General features: G+C 39.5%; 1 protein-coding gene across 4 annotated transcripts; it reads left to right on the top strand.

Annotated features, from left to right (window-relative positions):
• Window positions 1-2,342: 2,342 nt before the first annotated feature.
• Window positions 2,343-19,244, top strand: MBIP (MAP3K12 binding inhibitory protein 1). 4 transcript variants are annotated; one of them, XM_052782643.1, is made up of 9 exons: window positions 2,345-2,518; window positions 7,569-7,688; window positions 9,397-9,618; window positions 9,721-9,817; window positions 11,258-11,323; window positions 13,024-13,176; window positions 15,667-15,764; window positions 17,090-17,128; window positions 18,286-19,244. In XM_052782643.1, the coding sequence occupies exons 1-9, from the start codon at window positions 2,393-2,395 to the stop codon at window positions 18,391-18,393; spliced, it is 1,029 nt and encodes a 342-aa protein (XP_052638603.1). In that variant the 5' UTR covers window positions 2,345-2,392; the 3' UTR covers window positions 18,394-19,244. The 4 variants fall into 4 exon arrangements, with proteins under 4 accessions (XP_052638605.1, XP_052638604.1, XP_052638603.1 ...); XM_052782645.1 differs by lacking the exon at window positions 15,667-15,764 and having other exon boundaries at window positions 2,343-2,518; XM_052782644.1 differs by lacking the exon at window positions 15,667-15,764 and having other exon boundaries at window positions 2,343-2,518; window positions 18,283-19,244.
• Window positions 19,245-25,492: the final 6,248 nt, after the last annotated feature.

The raw sequence follows: 25,492 nt of genomic DNA, 5'->3' as shown, positions 1-25,492 counted from the left end.
TGTGCTTATCACTTTATTTTTCATTTGAAACGTTTTGTACCCCAAAACAACCTCTTGCTAGGGGTAAAGATAACATGCTCAAAAGCAAAGGAAAGATCTCAGGTCTCTCAACTAATAAAGCTACATCTAGCCACTGCTAAGTAGGCATACACCTGCTCCATCACTCCAGGAAAGCTGCATTTTTCAGAAGTGGAATTTATCAGGTAGCTGAGCTTTCATCACTTGAAGTTAAAACTTGGTTCAAACATCTGGACTTGATCTATCTTTGCAGGTCATTGGAGATTCAGTCAGGGCAAATTGCCGCCTCTGACACTGAGAAGCAACAATCAATGCCAGGGTGTTACATCTGTGCTCCATATTCTGTTCTGGCCAGCAAATTACTTACATGTTTATTCAGTGTTATAGTGCTGGTGGGGGAAGGGGAAAGGAGATTGTATTCTCTTTTATTCTTGAAAGCTTCATGATTTGATCCAAATGATTATGTTCCGCAGAATTGCTTCAGCTGCCTGTCCGGAGATAAAACTGCAAGAGCCAGGGCAGGCTGAAGCAGCAAGTCCTTGACCATGAGCTGGAATTACCATTGTTGGACAGAACTGCAAAATAAAATCTCACAATCTTTCTTAACTGACTACCATGTTTTGTGTATGTGTTCAAGATACTGTCATTTGACAAAACCAGTATCTTTGCAGGAATTAAGTAAGTTTCTCTACATTTCAGAGCTTCCAAATCAGGAACACATTCTGCAGTAAGCATTTCTGAACCAGAAGAGTGGTTCTCATCATCCGAATCCAGCCAAATGCATCTAGCTCACCTTAGATAAGATATTCTTGCAAAACACAGCTCTCCATGAAATATGTTTGTAATCATTAGCACTGAAGTCCTCTTTGGAACTAATTTTCCTATGGAACTGAGCAGACTCTACTTGAGACTTCTCAAATATTTAAGTTGGTTGCTGAATGGAGACACAGAATACTACGTCTTCAGTTTAGTGGGATTTATTTTCAGTAAATTAAGGTCAGTTTTATCTGGATGCTTTACAGAGGAATGCCTTTAAAATACCCCCCAAAACATCAGTCAAATAAATTAATCTGCCTTCCTAACATTTTTATTTAAGAATGCTTTAACATTTGTATATACAACAACATTCACCATTTCCCAATGGAATAAAAAATTCTGGGGGGAGGGAACAGGAAGAGGTATGACGGTTAAAGTATCAAAATTAGGGTATCAAGGGAAACATCAGGTAGAATATCTTTGTCAGCATTCATACTGTCCTCGGAAAGAAATGAAGTAGACGGTCTTAAGAAGGAATACAGTCTCGCAAGTCCCATAATGAGAGTACTCTGACAAACCTGCTCCTTGTGGTCTGATGAAAAAACAACCTTGCTGTAACCAGAACAGTCAAGGCTTTGAAGAGAAACACATATGAATGTAAAGAAGTGAAGGTATAACCAGAAAAGCACAGCTGAAACAAGCACTTTAATAAACACGCGTTGTCCTTCCCTCTATGCACGAGCACTCAGCGGAGGCACTCCGATAAGCCTGCCTGCCACGTGCCCATGCTGACAGCTCCGTGGATGCTGCTGAACGACAGGAAGGAGCCAGGAGGCAAAGAAAAGGGTGAGGGAGTAAGGTGGCCTTGCAGGGAGAGGACACCCCACAGGAGCTGCTGCAGTCTAGGGTTCAAAGCCTGGTGGTACCAAAGGTGCCAAAGCAGCACGCAGAGGTGGGCCTACACGCCTGGGCCAACACGCTGTGACTCCACGAGCACTGAGGCGGTCATTCACCTGCTGGCTGCAATGGACCTGTGCTGAGAAAAGCTTTAGGGTCCCAGAGAGGTCTGAGAAAGGAGCAAAAGCTAAGATGCTTCCTCAGGCTTGGGAAACGGGGCTGCTCGCCACGCTGCAGAGACAGGTACTGCAGGAGAGGATCCTCCACACACCACAGCGTGGAAACCCAGGGGGCCAGAGGAGGACGGTCAGAGCCCGGCCAGGACAGCCAGGCCTGAGGCTGCCTCCCCAGCCCGGGCCCTGCTGCCGCAGCCGAGAAGCCGCCCCGGGCCGCCGCTCCTGCGCGTAGGGGCAGAGCAGCTCCTAGCCGAGCAGGGCAGGGCAGGGCAGGGCAGCCAGGCTCAGGAGCCGCGGGAGAAGCCCCTCGCCCCCCGCGCTGCCGGTACCGGTCACCTCCCCGGCCCGCCAACGCGAGCCGGCGCCCGCAGGGCCAGCCGCTCCCCCGGCGCAGCGCCGGCCGCGACCGTGCAGCCCGCGATTGGCTGCCGCGCCGGTCCTTCAGGCCGCGGGGGCGGGGCCAGCGGGCACGGCCACCCGAGGGGGTTCGTCATCGCGGAGCGACGGCGGGGACCTTGCCGGCGGCCGCGGCTCGGCCCGGTGTCATGGCGGCGGCGGCGGCGCCCGGCCCGCTGCAGCCCGGCGGCCACGCTGCGGAGATCGGCGCCGACCCTGCGGCCTCGGAGGTGGCGAGCAGCGCTCTGCGCTGCCTGGCCGGGCTGGCGGGGCAGGTGAGTGCGGGGCGGGCGGAGGGGGAGGCCTGGGGCAGGGCTGGCCCGGGCGCCGCGGGCCCCGCACCGCGCCCGGCTCGCCCCGCCTCGCCCCGCCCCGGCCCGCCTCGGGGGCCCGAGCAGGGCGTGCTTCTGCTTCTGCTTCTCCCCGGCCTGCGGGGCCTCTCTGGGCTCCAGGGGCTCCGGTACGGCGCCGGAGAGAAAAGGCGGCCGCCGCGAACGAGGGAGCGGCCTCGCTTCGGGAGGTTGTTGAGGCCTGCCCGCGGGAGCGGTGACGCTCCTGTCAGGGCTGGGGGCTGGGGGCGCCGGCTGCATCCCTCCCGGCGCGGGCAGCCCCAGGGTGCGCGGCCTGCCGCTGCATCTCATAGTCCTGGCCGTGCCTTTGCCTCTTCGTGGCGGGACGTCTCATGTCACTCTGTAGTTTGACGGGTCATCTCTCCCGTAGGAAGCCGCAATCTGCCCAGTCGCTGTATCTTAACGATTAGTGATTCGGAACTGAAAAGCTGCTAAAAGCTTACTTGTGCTTGAAATCGAAGTAAATGATCAGGAGCTTGAAGTTAGCCTTGCCTTGGTAATAACATACTATGAAACACACAGTGCATCTCGGTGGGTCAGAATTTTTAAAGCAGCTTTGCTTTAAAAATTCTGTGGTACTTAAATTGAAACGCCTACTTTAGGTTTAGTAGTGGCTATGAATTATTTAACAGATGTTAAGGTAGTGGTGGGAGGCCCTTATCAGGAGAAGGTTTGGGTAACAATGTAATTATTACCATAAATCATTTACAGATAAATTCCTTTTCCACTGCGGAAGCATATATGTAGTTCTGCAAAGGCAGTAGAAGCATGCTCTTGCTTCTGAAATTAGACAGCAGTTTGAAGGTTTGGGGCCAGATGGTGAGCGATATCTGCAGGAGATAATATAACAATGTATGTTTATCTTAGAAAAATACTCAGAAATGGACTCTGTTAAATAGAGGCATTTTAGTGGTGGCTGCTGAGTGATCTGAAATTGTTTTTTAGAGCATTTCACCTCTCATCTGAATAGAATTGTGTGTTATACTTGCTTCTCACCTCGAAGTCTGCTAATAATTGTCTCCCTTTTCAGACAAAAGTAATCCAAAATTAAGGGCCTGAAAATTCACGTGCTGACTAGTAAGAGTCTCAGTTTTCCTATCTCTAAAGTGATTAAAAACTATCCTTGCTTTTGACCAGGAGTGCTAAACAACATGATGATCATACACCACTGATTCATAGGATTGCAGAGACAGGAAGACTATCTGTATTGTGGACAAAATATCCCATAATTCTTCCTGGTGAAAATTCTAAATGTAATCAATGAAGAACTAGCACTGTCAGTTTATCTAGATGTGATACTGTCATTCATACTGTTGTTCATACAATGTTAACATGAGTGAAAAGTTGAACTCCGGTATTTATGAAAAACACAAAGAAGAATAAAGGAAAAGTTTCCTAAGCTCTTAACTAGGGTACTCATCACAAGTTTAATTAATTGTTTTCAAAACTACATGAAATACTCTAGTTTCTCTCTCTTCTTCAGTAGCGTACTTGTTCTCCAAAGTTTGCTCTATGTCTAGCATGTCACTGGAGAGAGCTTCGTGATTTTTAACAATATTTGGGTGTGCACAGACAATTGCAAGAGACCAGTTTAGAGTTGCTACATCCCCTCAGTAGAGTTACAGTAGTTATGGTGCAGAGTAAAATTATCTTCATTGGCATTTGGAGTGTATTCTTTCCATGACGACAAGCCTGTTTTACTGTGCATTGCACTGAACTGTGAGTAGGGGTCTGGTTGCTCCATCTTAGCTGAGAAGGTCTTTTTAATTGCTCGGTCATGATTGTTTCCAGTTGTTGAGTTACACTCTTGTCTGCCAGTACTTGAGTTCTGGTAGATTTAACTGTGGTGTTTTACCAGCTTACTGACTCTAGCAATCCATCTTGCATTTTTGACTGAAACTACTGACTCCCCATTTCCCTTTTATAGAGATGAGTGAACATATGCCAGATCGTTAGCTGTCGCAGTTTGTGATCCATCGTAGTAGCTTAAGTTGGATTTATGCTAGAAGGTTGGACTGTAAACAGGAATATTTCTGGCACAGGAATTTTTTTGTTAGAGCCATCACTTGCAGCACAGTGACTAGGTGGACATCTGGGCATAACAACTCTCAAAACCAATATGACTAGTGATGAAAAGTTCTTTAAGCCCCAAGTCACAGTCAGTGTCTTTCATAAAACAATTTCAAAGGGCTGAAATGACTTATGGTCCTGTGAGTTGCTGCAGAATAGGCTGTGGACTTGTAAATATACAAAGGCTTTGAAGTTACCAAATCACAGAATTTATAAACCTGCTTGTCACAGTTCTTATAGGTAGAAGGATGTGAAACACTGAGAAAACTAATTCTGTTGTACTAGAAACATACTTGGATGTGGGAGGGGTTTATTCTTTACTTATATTTAAAAACTATGTCTATAAGTTTAAAATATCACTGGCCTCTAAATTATACTAAATCAGAAGCTCTCCTGGTTTTGTCCATTGAACCACCTGGACAGGAGTCACACACTAGGATATGAAGGCACATGTCAGCTGATTCTTTTTGAAAAAGGAGGCTTATTAGGAAATTTGTTGTAGTTTAACCCCAGCCAGCAATTGAGCACCACACAGCTGCTTGCTCACTTCCCTCCCACCCAGTGGGATGGGGGAGAGAATCGGGGAAAAAAAAGTAAAACTTGTGGGTTGAGATAAAGACAGTTTAATAGGACAGAAAGGAAGAAAATAATAATGACGATGATGATAATAATAGTAATAATAATATGACAATAACAATAATAATAATAAATTGGAATATACAAAACAAGTGATGCACAATGCAGTTGCTCACCACTTGCCAACTGATGCCCACTTAGTTCCCGAGCAGTGATCTGCCCTGGCCCGGTTAACTCTCCCCAGTTTATATACTAGACATGACGTCACATGGTATGGAATACCCCTTTGGCCAGTTTGGGTCAGCTGTCCTGGCTGTGTACCCTCCTAACTTCTTGTGCCTCTCCAGCCTTCTTGCTGGCTGGGCACGAGAAGCTGAAAAATCCTTGACTTAGTCTAAGCACTACTTAGCAACAACTGAAAACTTCAGTGTGTTATCAACATCATTCTCATACTAAATCCAAAACATAACACTATACCAGCTACTAGAAAGAAAATTAGCTCTATCCCAGCCGAAACCAGGACAAAATTGCAGTAGGATTCCTATTTTGTTTCATTACGATGACTAACATCTATGCCTTGTTTACCCTGTCAGTGGACTGTAACGTAGTGTATAGTAGATGTTACTCCAGAAACTTTTGGAAGAAATACGTGCTTCAGGAGATCACATATGCACAATGGCTTAATTCTTAAAGTTTTATTCTTACTAAATTCTAAAAACATTCTTGATGTTGTAACGTGTTCAAAACTAGTGTTTCCTAAAACATTACTTTTCCTACATTCTATGTAGTTTAAGTACTTGTGTGAAAATGATCTAAAATACATTTTATATCTAGTCAGACCATCTCCTTTGGTATGTAATTTGGAATCTAACACTGAATTTAACAAGGCTATTCTTTGACGAAAGAAGGAAAGCTCAGGCTTATAGTTCTTTACATACAAAATTGTGATAATACTGGGGTTTAAAATTAATGTAGAACAACTTTGTATCCACTGCTTTGCCTTCAGAGTGATGGAGGCATTCTTGTGTTTAGTTCTCATTGTTTCCTCATACACTGTGCAGTGGATTCAGGAAACAAGTGCATATGCATTCTGTGTTCTTGTCCATAACATTTGATGCCGTTAGAAGTTAGATATCTTTAGACCATATGTTAAAGGTCACTTTTGTCATCTGCCCGAGGTCTCTTTTCCTTTCTTTTTTTTATTAAAAAGAAAAAAGGAAGGATTGAGATGTAGATGTACAAATATGCATATGACCTGGGAATTCTGTGTCTCAGAGTACCTGTAGGTCCTCTTGATTTTAAACAAGAGTTTTATCTGTATCTAGAATTTGGGGCATCACGGGTTGTTTGGTTGGAGAACAACCTACTTGGCTTTGGGAAATGAAAGTGCTCATTACTTCAAGATCTTGAGAAGACCTTTAGTGTAACAAAACAGCAAAGATGGGTGTGAAAGTATGTAGTTCATTAGTGATTATTAACAATCAGCTTTGTATTAGAAAGTGAAAGTTTATTTTTAGCTTATAGAAGATATATAGTTCCTTTAAGTAAAACTTCAGATTCACTATGTGTGTTTCTCTTTATTGCTTTGGGAATTAAATATTGCAATTCCTTGGCAAAGAGAATAGACTATGGCAATTGTTATTTTGATCTGAATGCATATAAAGGGAAATAGTGTGATTTGGAAATGGGTTTGATAGTGGTGCTGTGTAGTCTAGAGTTTGTTTAACCTCAAGATTTTTTAAAGATTTATTTTTTTAAAGACAAGATTTTTTAAAGATTTATTTTTTTAAAGACTTATTTTTAATATAAAGCCTCCTCTGGATTAGCAGCAAATAAAAATTTCAAGAATGTGGCATGGTGCAGTATCAAGACCTTGGTCGTACAGGCATAGATAGCCTTGCAAATCTCAGAATAAAATACAAGAACTTACAGAGACTGCCGTCCTGGGTGCAGGTTTCTTCCTACTGGTGGTTATATCATCTGTTAAAAGAAAAGATTTGAGTGATTAACATGAACAGTATGTTTTTGTACAATAGTTAATTGAATTGAGAATCGACTAAAGTTAAAGATCAAATTAATACAATGAAAGTGTGATGAGGTAGTAAGGAATTCTTAATTTTTGAATATACTCTACAAATACCAGCTTACTTTGAAAATGACAGCTCCTTGAATTATGATTAATGTCAAACCTCTCCAATGTCCTCATATAAAAAGGGGTCTGTATGAGACTGAGCATAATTGTTGTCCTGTAGAAGTCTTGTATACTTTTGTGATGTTAATACAACATAACAACGTAATTTTTTGTTGTGCTTGTTTTGCTCTCTTGAAGCTTAACCTTGGAGACGATATCGTGAAAGTTGTAATCGATTGGAGCAAGCTTCAAAGCACATCAGCACTTCAGCCAACATTGCTCTTTAGTGCACTTCAGCAGCATATTTTATGTTTGCAGGTAAATATTTCATTGGACACATTCAACTTGACAAAAGTGATCAGTGTGGTTATATTATCTAAACTGTAAAATTTCAGTCATTTTGATCTTATATTGCTATGTCCAACAAAAAAGAATGCAGAAGTATTATATGCTTGGGGTTCCACTATGCTTCATAGGTACTCACACTTAGGGATTTTTCAGATTCGTGGTGGGAATAGCCACTGTAGGTGAGCAGGCTGAATAAATGCAGCCTCATTGATTTCTAGACTTGCATTGTAAATGTGATACATTTCCATCTATGGTGGGTTATAATTAAGCAATAAGACACGGCAGGTGTGTGTCATGCTATGATAATGATTCCATGCGTTGGGTGAGTTTTGAGGCTCACGGAGTGCTTTCAGTGGTTCAAGAAGTGGCATTATCCCAGCATGACACATCCTGGAGTGTCTTACTGCAATTAAATATATTTTCAGCGTAGTTTTTTTTTTTTTTAAAGAGTAATTTCTTTGACATTAATGTCTCATCTTGCCAAGTAGCCAGTCACCATTACTGTGATTTCTTTTAACTGTTTGAAACTTTCCAACCCTGCCAAAAGTACGTGTAATTTAGTTGCATGGCAGGGTGAGCAGTTTGTCAGCTGGTAACTGAACAGTGTTTTGACCTTGATAGTTCATCTGTAAAAGGTGGGGATTTGAATACCATTTTTTTGCTTCAGCTAGTCAATGAATTATTTCAAGTGTGTAGTACTGAGAGGGTGAAAAAGGAAGTTCTTGTATTTGCTTGTCTGTAGGTAAAAGAAAGACCTTTAATGTTTTCCAGACATCCACCAAATCTTTGGTGTGATAAACAAAAAGAGAAAATATGCAAGATAAAAGCAAGTAAAATCCAACTGTAAGAACACTGCAAGTAGGAATTTGATTCCATTTCAGGAAACGTGACTGGTAAAAATCATGTTGTCTTTAAAAAAAAAAAAATTCTAGAGGGAAAATAACCAGTGAAATTCAGACTAGATGAAACTGGTAAAAATTATAAAAAGGGGGTGTGATATATATATGTACTGAGGTTTCGTGATTACATCTTATGTGAGTTATTGCAGTAGAATAAGCATTCATTTTTGCTGCTACAAATGTCAGTGCATTCTCTCATTTAATTTCATGACCTAAGTAGATAATCAACCGTGTCACAAAAAGCATGTGTTCAGGATAACATCTATATATTTCATGTCTGTATTCTCTCATTCACTTGGGCAACTGCAGTTTCAAGTGGAGAATGTAGTGCTGTGGTGATAAAGTAAAGGCTTTACAGTGTGAAAGCATTGGCTTTCATGTTAAGGAGGAAAAATACTAAGCCTTACTGTTCTGAGTAGGCATTTGAATGACATGTTAATTAAGTGGCATTGGTGCTAATGATTGAAGCTTTGATTTAGCTAGTAACAGACAGGTAGCAGGCAGACTTTTGCAGAAATTTGGGAGCTTTCCTATACAAACTTCTAAAAGGCACAGGTCAAAAAGGCCAGAATCATGGCATGCACAGTATTTGGAACTATAGCTTTTTGTTTGTTTGGTTTTTTTTTTAATTTTATTACTGTGTTCTATCAGAGGCAGATGGAATTTCTAAAATTATTTGTTAGTCTGTTTTACAAATTGTAATATAACTTTTTGCTTTTTGTTTTGGGGGTTTTTTTGGCTTTTTTTTTTAACCCTAACGTACTGTGTTCTTTGTTCAGCCTCTTTTAGAGAAACTCCAGTCATTGATTAAAGAGGAAAATATAGGCCATGTTGAACCTGCAGGTAAAACAGAAGGCCAAGCTTGTGAAAAAAGTGTAGATGTTTATGATGGTAACTGTCAGACAGAAGAAAAGTATGCAAGTTATGACTTGGGAGATCTGAAGGATGCTCATATTAATTTTGATCCAGAGGTGGTCCAAATAAAAGCTGGAAAAGCAGAAGTAAGTGATTTACCTAAATTTAAAAAAACCACAAAAAGACCTTTCTAAATTTTATATTTAAACAATGAAATAGATACATGCCATCATGTTTATTACCTACAGATTGACAGGCGGATATCAGCCTTCATCGAGAGGAAACAAGCTGAGATCAATGAAAATAATGTCAGGGAATTTTGCAATGTTATTGATTGTAATCAAGGTAACTGGCTAGCCAGACTTTAATCTTCATAGCAATTTAAGTTGTTTATTTTTTTATTTTTCAAAAGCACTATTTTATATTTAAAACAGAACTTTTAAGAGTAACTTTGTTTTAAAGTTAAGAACTTGCATGTGCACTGCAGATGTTGTCAGATAGACAAAAAAAGAAAGTAGTCACTGGATGACAATGTTTAATGCATCCCATACAGAAAGATTATAGCTATTACTGTGTTCATTTTAAGAACTGCGATCTTAAATCAGATGATTTTGTAGCTGTTGTTCCCAATGTTTTAGCTAGATGTTCCTTCCAAAGTCAACAGAATTGCAATTCAGAAATGTCTTGTGAATTGTGTGTTCAAACTGAAGTTAATTTAATGCTAGTTAAATTACCAAAGTATTTTTTGCAATCAATTTTAATTACTAGCTACTTAGAATAACTTTTTCCTTTCAACATTACTCAAGCTATTGGTGTTTTTAATGTACCAATTGTCACAATTGGCTGTATCTATAATCAGTCTTAAGTCCATCTGGGAGGCAGGATCCCATTAGCATGACTAGTAACTGTGTAACCAAATGTGTCTTAAAAGTGAAGACACTTTTATATACAGAAGTAGTACAGAGAGGTTTTCTAAGTACCTGTGAGCATTGTCTCTGTGATGTACTTAAGCTTTTAGAGATCAAAGCTTATTGTTCCATAAGCTTTATAGGAAGAGAGTTTAACTCCTGGAATATTAGTTGGAATGAAAATGACATCTGAAGTCTAGTAGAATATGCTAGATAGTAAAATACTGATTCCTAAAATTGTTAATTATGTACAGAAGAAATATAAGACCTTCCTTTTTATGTTCAGGCATAATAAAATATGTGTAAAGCTTTGGTGTATATGAACAGAGATTAAAATATAAATTTTAGAATAAACTGAGATGATCTGTACTGTAGGTTTTTATGATTAAATTAAAGAAGTCACAGGCATCAGAATAAATGCAGGAAGGTGACAAAAGAATGCTGATGAGTAAACTAGACCAGTCTGAAAATAGGAGAACAGTTCAAAAAAGGACATAAAAACAGAATAACAGTGGTAAGCAGGTAAAAGACTTCTGTGCAGAAAGAAAGAAATAAGTTACAGAGGAGTGCAGTGAAAAGTAAGAACCAAATAAAATGTAAATTGGAAGAAATTTGGTCCTGATCCAATACAATTTTATATACAAGTGTGCATACATTTATATAAGTGACTTATCCAGTTAAAACCAGTAGGTCCATGCAAGTGTGTGAAACTATTAAGGAGCAAGTGTTTATAGAATGAAGGAAGTATTTCTGATGTTTTTATTGTATGAAGAATTTTAGATTTGTTAAAAGCCTCAAAACTGATGATGGTTAGAATATTTTAAATTACAAATACGTAATTAGGACCTCACTGTTTATATTATTATTATTTATTTAGAAAATAGCTGTGCCAGAACAGATGCCATTTTCACACCCTATCCTGGATTTAAAAGCCATATAAAGGGTAAGCAACTATTTTAACACCCATTTATTAAGAGTGTCCAGATAGAATGGCACTGATGAATTTTTTACTTTAAAATGTTTTATAGATTGCTCAAAAAATTCAAACTTAACCTATTGATTTTTGACTCTAGTGAATACTTTTATATCTTCGCTTACTTCTCCAAAGTTTTCAATCCCATAACTGCTTCATTAAGCTGATGGTTATGCACTAAAGTCCAAAACAAAGTAGCCTATTTTCATTGTCTGAAAGGAAAGATGCAAAAGATAAAGCAGGACAGAGAAGCTGAACAGTTCTTAGCTTTTCTTGTAAGGCGAAGCTAGCAGTCCAGTTAAGGAGTTGAGATTAAATAAAATTATATTCTATTTTTCATTAGTCGGTGTAAGTATATTGAATTAGAAAATAGTGTTGGGACACAGTGGAAGTTCTGAGACATAGATTTATGGGAAGTGGCAAGCTGGGGAACAGGCTTACCACTGCACTACCCTTTGGGCAAGGAGTAAATAGTGTAGAAATGATTGTCCAACAGAAGTTATGGATAAAAGATTGCTTGTCCATCTACTGCTCTCTAGGTGTATGCAAGTTACGCTGTGTTTAAAAACAAACAAACAAAATCTCCAAAATGAGAATGAAAGTAACCCTCTCTTCCATTTTTGGGAGTGGTAGCATTCAGTTATCCACTTAATACAGGTTCTAGAAAGCAATTCATTATTCTGAATACTGTGAAGCATGATGATAGGTATAAGCATTAAAAGGTCTGGTGAACTAAGGGAGATGGGGAAGTGGGTATGAGTTTAGAATCTTTCATTAAGAACCCCTTTCAGTAGTCACTTTTTTAAACTGAGTGCTAGTTTGTAACTTGACTGGTAGCTTATTACAGGAAAAAAGAAAAGTTTGCACTTCCAGTAACTAAAACCCAAACAGTTCATAACTGAAACATGAATAACACTTAGAAAGGACTTGGAAGTAAAACCAGCATAAACTGAAGCAAGAATGTAACATGTGACCTTCATGAAGTACTGAGTAAGAAGGTGTGTGCTTCAGTGTCTAGAGTTGCCAACATAGTCTTTAAGTCTGTAGTACACTGCAGTATTCCTATCAGGAAGGATTTGAGAAATGACCGTGATTTCAAGAGAAGTGACCAAAATCTTCCGATGAAGACATGGTTCAGCAGGGGGAAAAGACAGACCCAGAAGCAGCTGAAGAGTCATTAAAGCTGTTACCCGAATAACAAAAATTAGAAGAGAACTTCCTTGCTGAGATTTGTAGCGGTTCTTCTAGTTGTTTACCTCCCCTCATCTTCATGTATTTATGATGCTTCCTGTAATATTAGGTCTGGCCTCTTCTTCGCATTCACAGCAGCTCACATGTGCAACTGCTGACATAGATATCAGGTTTTCTGCTATTTATCAGCAGCTGATGACAAATTCTTGATACTGCCATTCTACATGAATGTATGAGTAATTCTTTTACTTTGCATATGTAAAGTCCTAGGTTTTTGTTTAGTTTAGTTACTCATGAAAAAATAGGAAAATACTTTTACTTGAACCTTTGATCTTAATGTGTGTGGGACCCTTCACATGAGAGACTGATGTGAAATTGATTTAACATACGTTTTCATATTTTAATATTTTGATTGCTTTAGTTAGATGTACTTTGTGTTTCATGTGCATATATGTTAAATTTGTGTCCTCTTTTCTTAGTTTCCAGGGTAGTAAATACATATGGACCTCAGACTAGATCTGAAGGAGCACACGGGTCCAGTCACAAAGCCAATGTACCCATTCATGATTGTGGAAACCAAGCTGTTGAAGAGAGATTGCAAAACATTGAAGCACACTTACGGTTACAGACAGGTTTGTATCATGTTTTTATTTTGACATCAGTGTGCCAGTTTGTACTACAGTTATAATTACTGTAGTAAACCTGGGCAAGTCTATAAAACCTGTGACTGTAAAAACAGTGGATAGATCCACTGAAGGGTTTAGTCACCCCAAGTACTGCAATCTAATGTTTAGGCTCTTATGCCCCAAATGGAACCCAGATTTATGCCCAAATTAGGGTGCTGAGTTAGTAAATCTACACTTGATGTGGTGGCAAATGAGAGAGGAGCACTTCAGAATGGGATTTAAAACAATCTGGAATGTTTGGACGTAGGGGTTCTCCATAGTCAGTGGAGTCCTTCTGCCTTGACCCACTGAATGGGAAAAGCTGAGGTTAGGACTCAGTCGTGCTTCATGGACACCCTGTGGGCTGGGGATAGGATGAACCCAAAACACAACCTGTAACCTTTTCCTAAAGGTGGATGATTATTGAAATACAGTTATGTGAGAAGCTTATTTCCCAGAATGTGGGAAGCTTGTTGTCAGTACTTCCCTTTAGCCATGCAAACATGAGTCCACACGTTTCACTAAAATAAATGCCATAGCCACCAGGCTACTGACTTTAAGTAGTTTCTTTCCTCACCCCAGCCCCAGTTTTCTAGAATATAACTCAATGAGGCACTTATCAAGGAGGAATCTGTATTTTTCCTGAAAAATGTTTTCAAAACAGAACAGAAGCTGAGATCTTCACCTAAGAAAGTGAATGTTCTACACATCATACTGCAGACACACACTTTACTTTTTTTGTTTTCTGAATACTGAATAGATGCCAATACTTTCTCTAAGAATATGGTGAACACTGACTAGATTACTAGATTCCTGTGAATGCATACTGGATCCTCTGGTGGTAGGGAGAGTAGTATACTCCTAGATACTGTTGAGACGGCAGGGCTTGATGCTTAGCTGTATAGGTGTCTCAAAAATATGGTGCTTTTTGTGCATGGAAATAGAATTTGCAAGTGGCTCGCTAGCATTAAGGTTACAACATATACTAGCTTTGGAGTTTATGCATATCAGGGATAACGATTGGGGGTAGCTAAGGAGGGGTCCTGTCTTCCAGATTGTGCCTGTAATAGGTAACGTAATTTTGTTTGAAGGAGCAGGTCAGCTAAACTGCAGTATAGGGGAAAAGGATGAAAGTGTGCAATTCCAGCTCAGCTCCTGTCCAAATCAGCATTCCTGGGGAAGGTCTCAAGATCATTTGTTACTTACCCCAGCAGCTGTGCAAAAAGTACTCATCTGAGCAGGTAACCTGCCTCAGCTACCTGCTCACCAGTTTTTGTTTCTGAAGACTGAAAGAATTGTTCTTGACTCACCTGCTGTTTTTCAGAACAGCTTCTTCTAGTGCTAGCACTGCTCTTTTCCCTTTACATTAAGAGACAGCAATATTAAGAAGAGTGAGAGGTTAGCCGATTTAATTAGTAGCTGCTGAGTGACATTAGAGAGCAGAACTGAAGGAGGGAAGCTACCTGCAGAATTGTCTGTCTGAAGTGAGGAAATAGATGAATGGCAAGAAACCCATTAGTGCTTATTTCAGTAGTTTGTGGAATAGAATTGTCTTACCTAATAGACCTAGAAATAAATGGAAATGGGTGGCAAGAGAAAGAGTAAAAGCTTGCTAAGGCTTTGGTTGTCACTACTGTTCAGACCCAGACTATCATTTTAATTGGGATAGCCAGTAGTTAGTTGTGATAAACAGTGATTTCAGGTTATAGAATACTATGTAGCATAAATAAGATTCTTTCTAAGGCTGATGTTCTGATCAGTTCTGTTCTTACATGGGGAAACAAGCTCAAGCTGCTGTGGTACAGCTGCAAAATGGGTTGATATGGGGTTTTTCTTTGCTGTTGTGTTTGTGGGTTTTGTTGTTCTTTTTTGTTTGGGTTTCTGGGGGAGTTTGGGGTTTTGTTTGTTTGTTTTCCAAAGCTCTGTTACTCTTCCATTCCACATACACATTCCCCACCCCTGCTTCTCCCATCTATGGCCAGGCAAACGCTGTTAATTGTCAAGCACAACTCATACCTGTCCTCTAACCTCTGATGCTCAGCGGAGATAGGTTTCCTTCAGAACAACCTTAGGTATCAATGCTGAATTCATGTCTTGTCTGCCATCCCATCTGCTCCCTCCCGATGCTGCTGTCAGTTTTGAAGTGGTAACATTTGGTGCGTGACAAATGTATTGTAAGAGTGATCATGAGTTGTTCCAGGGACCTTGTCAGACATATTTCATCCACCTGCATAAAGTTGTCTATTGTCTTCACTGACTGCCCTGGCTTATCAATCAGGTTTTACTCTGAATCATATTAATTACCCTTCCTTTTTATTATCCCATCCGCTCATTTTGTTTCAGCTGCTGGTTGATAGCTGGACTCGAAGAATTTACCTGTAAAACTTGCAATCTTTAGTTTAAAAAGTTACTCAAGTGCTTTTCCTGGTTTCTTTGTATTTGTACTGGTGTATTTAGGTGGTCCTGTACCAAGAGACATTTATCAGAGAATTAAGAAGCTTGAAGATAAAATCCTTGAGCTGGAAGGACTATCTCCTGAATATTTTCAATCTGTAGTAAGAAATTCTCTCAACTTCTTTCAGCGTACCTAAATGCATTCAGTACTTTTGTGCTCAGATCTTTGATGTACAGACAAAAACCTAAGGAGTCAGAGGGCAGACTCTTTTGATAGACAACTCTGGCTTGGTGTAATGGTTATATTTCATGTGGACTATCTATGTAAGTTCATGTTTCTACCTAATTTCTCATTTGAAAGAAAATAGTATTTGTTGGGGGGGGGAAATTGCAGCCACCCGAGCTTAACTAATTTGTAAGAAATGTATTATAGAGGTTGGATTCTGCCCGCACCCCCTCCAAAAATCCAAAGTGTTTCTTATGACAAGAAAATTGACTAAAGTTTTGATCTCGATACAAATCATTAATGGCTTAAATCAGCTGAAATCCCTCGGGCTTCTGTACATGATCTGATTACTAAAGATCAGCTACGTGAAATAACTTCCAATAGGATGAGAGAGTAAACCCTTTAAAAATTGTTTGGTGTGATTCTGTGACTTTGGTTTCTTTGTTGCTAGTCTTCAGGCAGAGTTCTGTCTTTCTGAATAGTAAACCTTACGCTTCGTTCACCAAAGGAGATTAGGACAAAGAGAACATTAGTTGTTGCTACATCAGGCTCTGCTTGTCTGTAGAAATTTCTTGTCTGTTATCTTGCTCTTCTTTCCCCACGTAACAGTAAGAACGTCTCTCTTACTGTTGATCATATTTTAATTTGTATCTTCTCCCCTGAGACCAGCCAAAGAAGAGTCAGCAATTAAAAATCAATAGCAGTACTATAAATTTTTGTTTCATTTTTTTTGTGTTGGAGACCAATATTTTTTGTGAGGTTATTCCTTCTAGTTGTTGGAAAACAGAAGTTAAAACATACACTTTCATAAGCTGAAATTTCCATGGAAAGTGCTTTAGGATTTTCTCTGGAATGGGGATCTGGGAAAAATTTGTGATGGTGGCAATAGTAGTGTTGTGCAGTAATTAGCATTTTCTTGTCCAGAGTTTTGCGTAAATATTAGTGTGGATACATGAAAATTTTAGGGAGAAAAATATTGACAGCTTCAAAAGCTGGATATTGATCTTGGTTTTGTCTGAAGAAAGCTTTAGTTAAGCTGATAGTTGTTGGCTGCCAAGCGTGGAGAAGCTTCAACAGCTTCTGACTGCTCTCCAGTAGTATTTCTCATGATCCAAAGTACTTAATTATAAAAAAGATTTCTTTAATCCATGGAATGGCAGTCAGTGTTCTTTCTGTATTTTAAAGACTCTTGTCAATGTTGTTACATTGGTCCTCTGTCAGTGCAACATTAAGTCTGTTTTGATTATGTCTTTTCTTTAGAGCTGTTCTGGCAAGAGGAGAAAGGTTCAACCTCCCCACGTAAGTGCTATTAAATTTGTTTACCTTAAGTTTAGGATGTTCTGACTGAAAAGTAATCAGAAGTTCAACCAAGTAAATACCTGACTTCTCAGAAACAGCTGCATCAGTATTGGATAGCTTGCTGGCAAAGAAAGAGAGGGAAGAAGACAGAAAGTTAATGGGTGTCACAATGAAATGAGTCTTCTAAGAGTCTGTACTAGGGTAGGTTAGTTAGTGTTTTCACCAGTTAGAAGGATGATAGAATAAAATGAATCTGTAATGTTATCAAGCTGGGGGTAACAAGCAATTTGTGAATTCTGATCAGCCTCCTAGTAATGTCTTCTGGTTTTGTTTTGTGGCTTGGTTTTTTTTGTTGATTTTAATTTTTTTTTTTATTAGCTTTTTCAGTTTATGAAGAGATAATAAAAGTAGAAATGGCTGGCTTGGCAAAAGTGTTGCTGAAAGACCTGATATTATAGCTGATGTTATCCTAAGTCAGTTAGACTTGCTGGTTTTATGACACTATCACATAAGGGAAACCATTAACTGTGTACCTTACGATACAAGAGAGAATTTCTCCTCAGTGCAAGTGAGACCGTAGCTGGAACACTGTCTGCTACTATCCAGCACACTTGGAGACAGATGGACTGGAGAGAATGCTTAGAATGGGATGTGGGCCATCTGAGACTTGAGGAAGTAGGCTTATTTACACAAGAAAAAAATCCTCCATACGGTGAAATATTTTTATGAAAAGGATGATGACCGGTTCTTTGTGTAAGAAGAGAAAAAAAAATTGTCAGGTTAAGTGGACACAGAGGAGATTGATGTTGGGCAATAGGAAAAAAACCCCTCAGTTGTAAAGCTGGGTTCTGCAAGATCTAGTCTTGTCCAGTGTTTTAACATCAAAGGATTTTCCGTTCTTTATGAACAGGTTAAACAAGCATCTAATGGAAATGGCATGGATATATTGATCCATGATTAGGACTGTCAGTTTCTTCTAAGTTTACATTCTTTCTCTTTGAAGTTTCAATAGCCATAGACTAGATTCAGACAATTCTGCAAAAGTATTTCTATCATTTAGTGCAATATGCAGTGACCTCAAGTATCAAGTGCTAGGCCACTTCTCTAGTAATTACAAGATGTAAATGACTGTGGTTTTTATTTTGTTCTTTTAGCAGAACTATTCATTGGCTGAACTTGATGAAAAGATCAATGCTATAAAACAGGCATTACTGAGGAAAACAAAAGAAAGCAAGTCCAAGGAGGCTGAGCGGCTTCTTCGATAAAGTCTTTTCAGAATCCTCATCATGCTTGACACATACCTAAACCATAGACCTGAGTAGTGTTCATTGGGGATGACTTTAGCAATGAAAGCAAAGCATGCATATAAGCTCCTTTTGGATGATCTTGAAAGCTTTCTTTCAGAAGAACTCATTGAAAAATGGTCTTATTAATGAAATAGTTACTTTAAAATGAAGAATGTTTTAGAAATAGCATTCTAATAATCCATTCCCTTCTGTTATAAAGGAGGATTGCAGCATTGTTTGTATGTGGAAAGTCTTAACCTGCATACAAAAGCTACATTTCACATGTGATTCTTGGTGATTGAGTATTCAAAAGGGCTATCTTTTGAATACTTTTCATGTAAGTAGTTTGCATAGACTTGTGAAATAAAATTAAATACTTCCTCGTAAGTAAACTGTCTTAGGAAAAAAAAAATTACAAAAAACCTTGCATTATGCATGCTTACCTGCATTTCTTCCATATTTGTCGCTGTTTTCACAGCTGTTATAAATGCAGCAAATTGTGTTTCTGTTTGAAAGATGGTTATGGAAATCCTGTATGTGTAAATAGACACACCTGTTCTTCACTTCCTCAGTGTCCTGTAGGAATTCAAACTTCTTACTCTGCTAACAAACTTAATATATCCTAAAGACCACACCAGGGGAGGTTTTGAGGAGCATGCCAGCAGGCAACAGCTTCCCTTCCTTCCATATGCATGCTTACATGACTTCTGAAGCATGGATGCTGGGTACGTAGTTTAAATTGAAGTCAGACCTTTGGCCACACACTGAAGTGTGATTTTGGTTTTTGGTTTTGTTTTTGTTTTTAAATAAACCATTTTCTATTTATACCAGTTCTTTAGTTTGTTTGCTGTCTCTGTCTTTATTCCAGTTTAGAAGAAAAATAGCTGTTACACTTCTATGTTAACTGCTGTGTTTACATAAGTCATGTTATCGATGTCCCTATATCAGTCTCTGTGACAGGTGTTATAAACAGTACTGACTGGACACAGTCTTGCACTTTGAAGAATAGTAGGCATTTTATGTGATTCCGTGTTCTTATCTAGACTGACGTTTGTTGTAGCAACTGCACCTAATGCTTCTCTGAAGGCGAACCAGCAGAAGTGGGAGACAAAGCTGCTTGAGCTCTGGTCCTAGCTCCAGGAAAGAAGACAGCATGATAGTTACTTGTTCAGATGCTTAATACCCACCCAGGAAGAGATAAACCCAAGCAGTCATGAGTGCCTCAAATACAACATTGGATACAAAGAGGTACTTTTGCAGTTGAAGGCTCTGACCTGCCTATGTGTAGCACTGTTACTCAGATTGTATGCTACATTATCAGTACCATATCCTACAGTGACTACTTCTGTTATGCAAAGCATTGCCATTGTTGAAAATCCTAACAGCTCATATTATGAGGGGTATTTTGATGAAGCAGCACAGTGAACTGCAACTTTTACCTCCAGTAGATAAGCTTTACTTGCTGTCTGCAAACTTTTTTTTTTTTGTACTGGGTCCCAAGAGTCATAGTTCAAAAGAGTACAGTGTGGATATAATTGTGCCTAGCACCACACACTTCACACAGTAGTACTTGGAAGAGTGGTGGGAGATGGCTGTTACAGCTGGGGACAGGAAGGATGACCACAGGGATTTAGCTTTTACAAAGCAGTAGCCTCTACTCACGTGCGTCATAACTCAAGTACTGGTAGGACATGCTGGCTAAGTCTACTGCATTTGCACTATGCAATTTTCTCTGGAAAATTCTGGAGTGAAGCCCTAGAAGAGATTACCTAGGTATAAAAGATTTGTCTAATATTAAATTATTTGTTGTTAGTTTACATTAAAACAAGTGCATATATATGTATATACAGAAAAAAAATAATACTTCAATCCTCATCTGGGGTTAGTTCTTGGAATAAATTACAAGCTGCTTTCTTCAAGGGAGGCTGGTTACAAAAAGACTGCGTTAGCAGTTTCAAAGTGGCTTTTTCTGCAGTGAATTGCCTGCTACTTGAAAGATGTCTTGCCATGGGATTCTCCTTTTCCTCTTTCTCAAGATGGCAGCAACATAGCAGTTAAGGGTTGAGAGCATAATGAAGATGCATTGTAGCAAGACAATAGCTAAGGAGACAACAGCAGAAGTACTCTGGATGGTAATTTATTAGCCCTATATACTTTATCAAATAAATGCTACAGAGACACTTGAAAAATGTCAAGGTATTCATCTTGCTTTGTTATTAGACCTTTGCCGCTCTTTGATTTCAAGTTGTTAATTTCTTGTACACTTAATGACAGTGTGCCTGTCCTATAAAAATTCATTGGAAAGATATTCTCTGCTGTGAGTTGCACATTAAAAGTAGTTGCAGATTTCAGGGGGCTGCCAAGCTGTTGGAAGTTTCCCTTCCTCTGCTATATGACTTTTATGCGTAGAGGGACAGGGGAACTGGACATTGTTCTTGTATTCAGCGCTACTAATCTTACTAGTTTATCCTTGCTTGCCTTTTGCCTCTTTGGGCTTTACCTCCTACAACTAATTTCCACCGTAAGGACTATTTCTGCAGGAAGAGATTAGCTACCCAATCCACCACACCCCCATAATAAAGGGGATGCAGGATAGACCTCATACACTACCCATTTCCCAGAACTACCAATTATGCTGGTTTTCTTTCTTCTGCACCTGAAACACAACAGTGCTTGCTGATAGGTGGAGCTGCAGTAGCTGAAGTCTGAAAGGTAACTACAGATGAAGCAAAAGCAGAGGAAGTGTTTACTATCTTGTTGACATGTCTCAACACCTTAACCAAGACCTTTTTACTGATACAGGGCTGATTTACATTCCCTTTCCTCCAAAAGGACACACCAAAGTATGGTTAAGAAGAGAACTTTATATCTTGGTTAAAATCTTTTCCTTCTCCACTTCAGCTAGAGGTAGCAGTAAGAAAAGCAATTCTCTTAGGACCATGTGAACCCCTAACTTGGTAGTAGATAAAAGCCACCTGGATTTGGGTTACACAATGGTAATTTTGTATAGAACATTTCCCTGTGGAGGAACTCTTGCACTGAAGTAACTGCAACCCATTGCAGGATGATATATCACAAGGTTCAGATGAAATTCTGTGAACCTTTCCCACACGTGTCCAATCTATATATATATTAAAATTGCAGGCAATTAAGAATGGCATTGCTTAATTAACTTACCCAGAACAGGTTTACCATTGTTCTAGTGTATAGCTATTCCACGTTACCAACACCAACAAGCTTATTCTGCTGTAAACTGGCAGGAAAAGAGAATGACCACGGTATGTCCTGCTGGAGAGAGATTGCAAAGTGTTCCAGGCTGCCAAGGCTCTTACCTGAGCTACATCTCTTCTGCTCTGATGTGTTCAAGGTGCATGCTTTGAAGGAAATGCTTAAAATCTCTGTAGCCAACCAAGAACTGAAAGGATAGCTTGGTTTCTGCTGCAAGAAGACAAGGCAGACTTGTATCCCAGCGGCAATACGTAAAATTTCACAGATAAAATGAGACATTGCGTCTCCTTATTTATGCTTACCTGAAAGCTGACCTAGTGATCTTTCCAGGTTTTGCAGAGTCGAATAGCCTGCATTTCACACTTCAGCTCAGTTATTAAGGGCTTCCAGTTACAAGATAAAAAAAGATAATCATACAGCGCTGTAAATTTGGCATTAATTATTTGAGGAAGGTGTCCAAGAGCATCACTTTTAAGCCAAGAAGTTGTCTCCGTTAGGAATGCTTCACGTTGCTGTTTAGCACCTTGCATGAGAGATGTAGTAAAACATCGGAGCTTGTGTTGCTGTGCAGTTCTGCTGTGTGTGCATGATCGGTTTCTTTGCTTCAGGCTCCCGTGAGTAGGGAGCGATTCATCTCTAGGAGGCTAATTTCTTACAGTTGAGTGCAGGATTTTAATAAATAAACCCAAAAGTGAAGTGCCCTTTTGAACAGCCCTCGTATCAGCAGGTAATATCAGTAATTTAGGAAACTCAAACCATTCACCATTCCATCCAATGTATTGTGATCAGTGCTGGATTATTTATTTATTTAAAAATACATCATAAGTTATCTCTTTTGTTTTAATTAAGACCTTACAACACCACTGAGAAATTCTAAATGCAGAATGACAAAGATACATTATTTGAAGGGGAAGTAGTCAAAATACTGCATAAAAAATGTATTTTTGATTGGTGAGTTTACAAATCATTTGCACCAGCGAGAACAAACAAAACATTTTCTACAGTAACAGATGCTGAACCATCCTCTCCTGAATGAGGGCATGGAGAGGGGGGCTTTGAAGAGGAAAAAACATCTCCAGAAAGATTCCCTTACAGATACCTTTTCCCTTCCCCCATAAAAGCATTTCCCTTAACCCTTCCTGTTGAAGACTTGCTGAGTACTTCAGGCTTCTGTAGCCATAGGAATCTCTCTACCCTGATTTCAGATGTGCTATAACATGAACCTGTATAATCTTCTCACATGGCAGAAAGTGGATTAAAACTATCTGCAGCCCTGTGGGTTGCTGAGGGTCCAGGCAACCTGTCCAAAAGCACTGGGCTACACATTGCCTTTGCTGCCAGCATTGCCCTAGCCCAGATAACATGCTCCTATGGCTAGGAATAGGATTTGCTGTCCTATCGGATAATCTATCCCACCCAAGAGCAGTAAGACCTAACTCAAGTGGTCTCCAGGAGATGAGTTTTCTTGTCATTGCTTCCTAGGATATATGGATTTGATTTCTTCTGACTTCAAGCGCTACCTGATGGGGGAGAGGTGGGAGTATGTATTGTAGAAAGTCTAATGATTGAGAAATAAGAAAAAAGAAAAAGCACATTTAAACAACTGCCTCTGTAGATCTTGTAATGAAACTACCTTGTCATGGACAAAACACTTAGAAGTAACAATGAAAAGAATAGGCATTGTTTGAAGCTATTATTTAGAAATCATCTAAATTTTTAAAGGTTAATTAGTGTAATTTACCCATTTTGGTTATTAAAAAGGGTTATACATGAACAATAAATGTAAGAGTTCAATCCTTTTTATTTCCATAGTTGATTCATCCACATCTGTTTAGCTTTTTATGACCATCTAATTGATTTGAAGAATTCTGTCCAGTACAGATGGGCTACTGTTCATGACTACTTTCATACCATTTATATTATTGTTGCTCTGATTTTTATTCAAGGCCAAACAGAGGGGAATATAAGAGTGTGATGTTCACCTAAACATAACAATGACATTAAATTTCTATTTGGCTCTGAGACAAGAATAGATTTGTGGAGACAATCCACTATGAATACAAATAAGTTGTTTATACATAAATATAATAAATTTTCTTACTTAATTATGACCTATTTTACCGGTTCTACAATATGCTCTGTTATTATGAAGTTTGTAGCAACAGCCAGGCTAAATCAATTGTCACAAACTCATTTGGCTGAAAACTAAAATTATACCCCTACTAACACTTGCGAGAGAATAAAAGCTATGCCTCTGTAGCCTGTTATAGGATAATTCTAGTAAGTTTATACATAGTCACTCATACAGCTGTACATGCATATGCTACATTATTTTATCCACAGTTTATACATACAGAATTTTGCATTTGATGGAGACTCTTCCACTTCCCTTTGAGTTGTCAAAATGAACAGAAGCTGGCTAGGTGTTTTCCACCAAAGAGTATCCTCTCTTGCTGAGAAAACACATAGCATGAGCAAGCCTTCACCAAGCGCTGGCCTGTAAACCTAGGTCTTGCTCCGTTTCGTTTCTGAGTCTTCTGGGTATATGGGGAGCAGTTTGAATAACCTGCACTGTAGTTGTCTTTATACAGAAGAATTGTTATCAACTTCAGACCCAGAAGAAAGTGCCCTTAATTTTTCAGAATTTGATGTCACCAAATAACAGCATCATAAAATGGGAGAGGGGGGCAGAAAGAGCCTTCTGTTTAATACAGACTAAACTACCGCTGTGGGAAGGCAGCCTGTTCAAATGACAGCTAAGCAGATTCTGCCACCTGTAACTTCAGTTACAGGGCGCAACAACAAATGTCATGCTTGCTTGAGTTATTTGCCACAGCTTAACATGAGACAGCCAAATACAGGATTCCTCAGCACGGTGGAAAATCTTCACCGACATGTTGCAATAGTTTGACAAAAACATTTCTTAGCTTGTGGGGATGAGAGAGATTCTCCTTTAGAGTGAACACTCACAATTCTTCATTATTACATGTCCCAAACAGCAAAGGAGGAAAAACACTACAAAACGGAGATGTTTTGAAGTATTTAAAAATCAGTATGTTAAGAGTTGCTGATGCTAACTGCTTCTTACCCATGGAGAAACAGTACTGATACACCCACCAGCACAGGTTGAGGGAAGCATCAGTTCAAAACCCACACTTAGAGGGAACGTTTCATCTCTGCTTTGGTTTTCAAACAATAACACATACCAAACAACAAACTGTTCTGGCCTGTGAATTCCACTTTAATACAGTACAATAACATTTGTGTATATGGACTTGTCTTTTAGCTGTGCCAAAGTGTTTCACCGAGTGCCTGTAATGCAATTATAAAGCAAGCAAGCAGCGGAGAATGAGAAAAATAGGTATAGCAAAGGTGAAAAGCTATTTCAAATGCAATTTGAAACAAGACAGAGTCAACAAGAGACAAAATAAGGTTGTTCCAGGTGGTGGAGCTGCAGAAGAGAAGACACTTACCCAGCACAGATAGCGGTGAAGGTAGAGAAGAGACCAGGGTGATACAAGATGGGCCAAAGGAGCGTGTAAGAGATTGACCTTGCAGGATGCTACACAGAAGGGTTGTTAGCACAGAGGAGATGAAAACAAAGAAAAAGCAGTTTAACAGGAGAGGAAGGAACCAATTCTGGTTACGTGACTCTGACAGGCTGCTGCTGCTGAAGGTTACACAGACACCAAGAAGTCTAAAGGGTATCAGGTCATTAACTGCATAGAGGAGAGCTGTTTCCATGCAGAAGAATACCAGACTATTAGTCCCTCAGAACATCTCCGTGCAAAAGGTGTTTCTGACTCCTAACGACGCAGAGCCCCACGATTCTGCCTGCAATGGCTACAGG

The sequence above is a fragment of the Harpia harpyja genome, chromosome 3 (assembly GCF_026419915.1).
Source record: "Harpia harpyja isolate bHarHar1 chromosome 3, bHarHar1 primary haplotype, whole genome shotgun sequence".
In the NCBI taxonomy this organism is placed as follows: Eukaryota; Metazoa; Chordata; class Aves; order Accipitriformes; family Accipitridae; genus Harpia; species Harpia harpyja.
This window is presented reverse-complemented; position numbering and strand designations above follow the sequence as displayed.

Coding starts and splice junctions, on each gene's coding strand:
- MBIP (XM_052782642.1), top strand. CDS start 7,413: ATGATTAATGTCAAACCTCTCCAATGTCCTCATATAAAAAGGGGTCTG. Junction 7,689..9,396: donor AGCATATTTTATGTTTGCAG/GTAAATATTTCA, acceptor TTCTTTGTTCAG/CCTCTTTTAGAGAAACTCCA. Junction 15,765..17,089: donor CTGAATATTTTCAATCTGTA/GTAAGAAATTCT, acceptor TCTTTTCTTTAG/AGCTGTTCTGGCAAGAGGAG.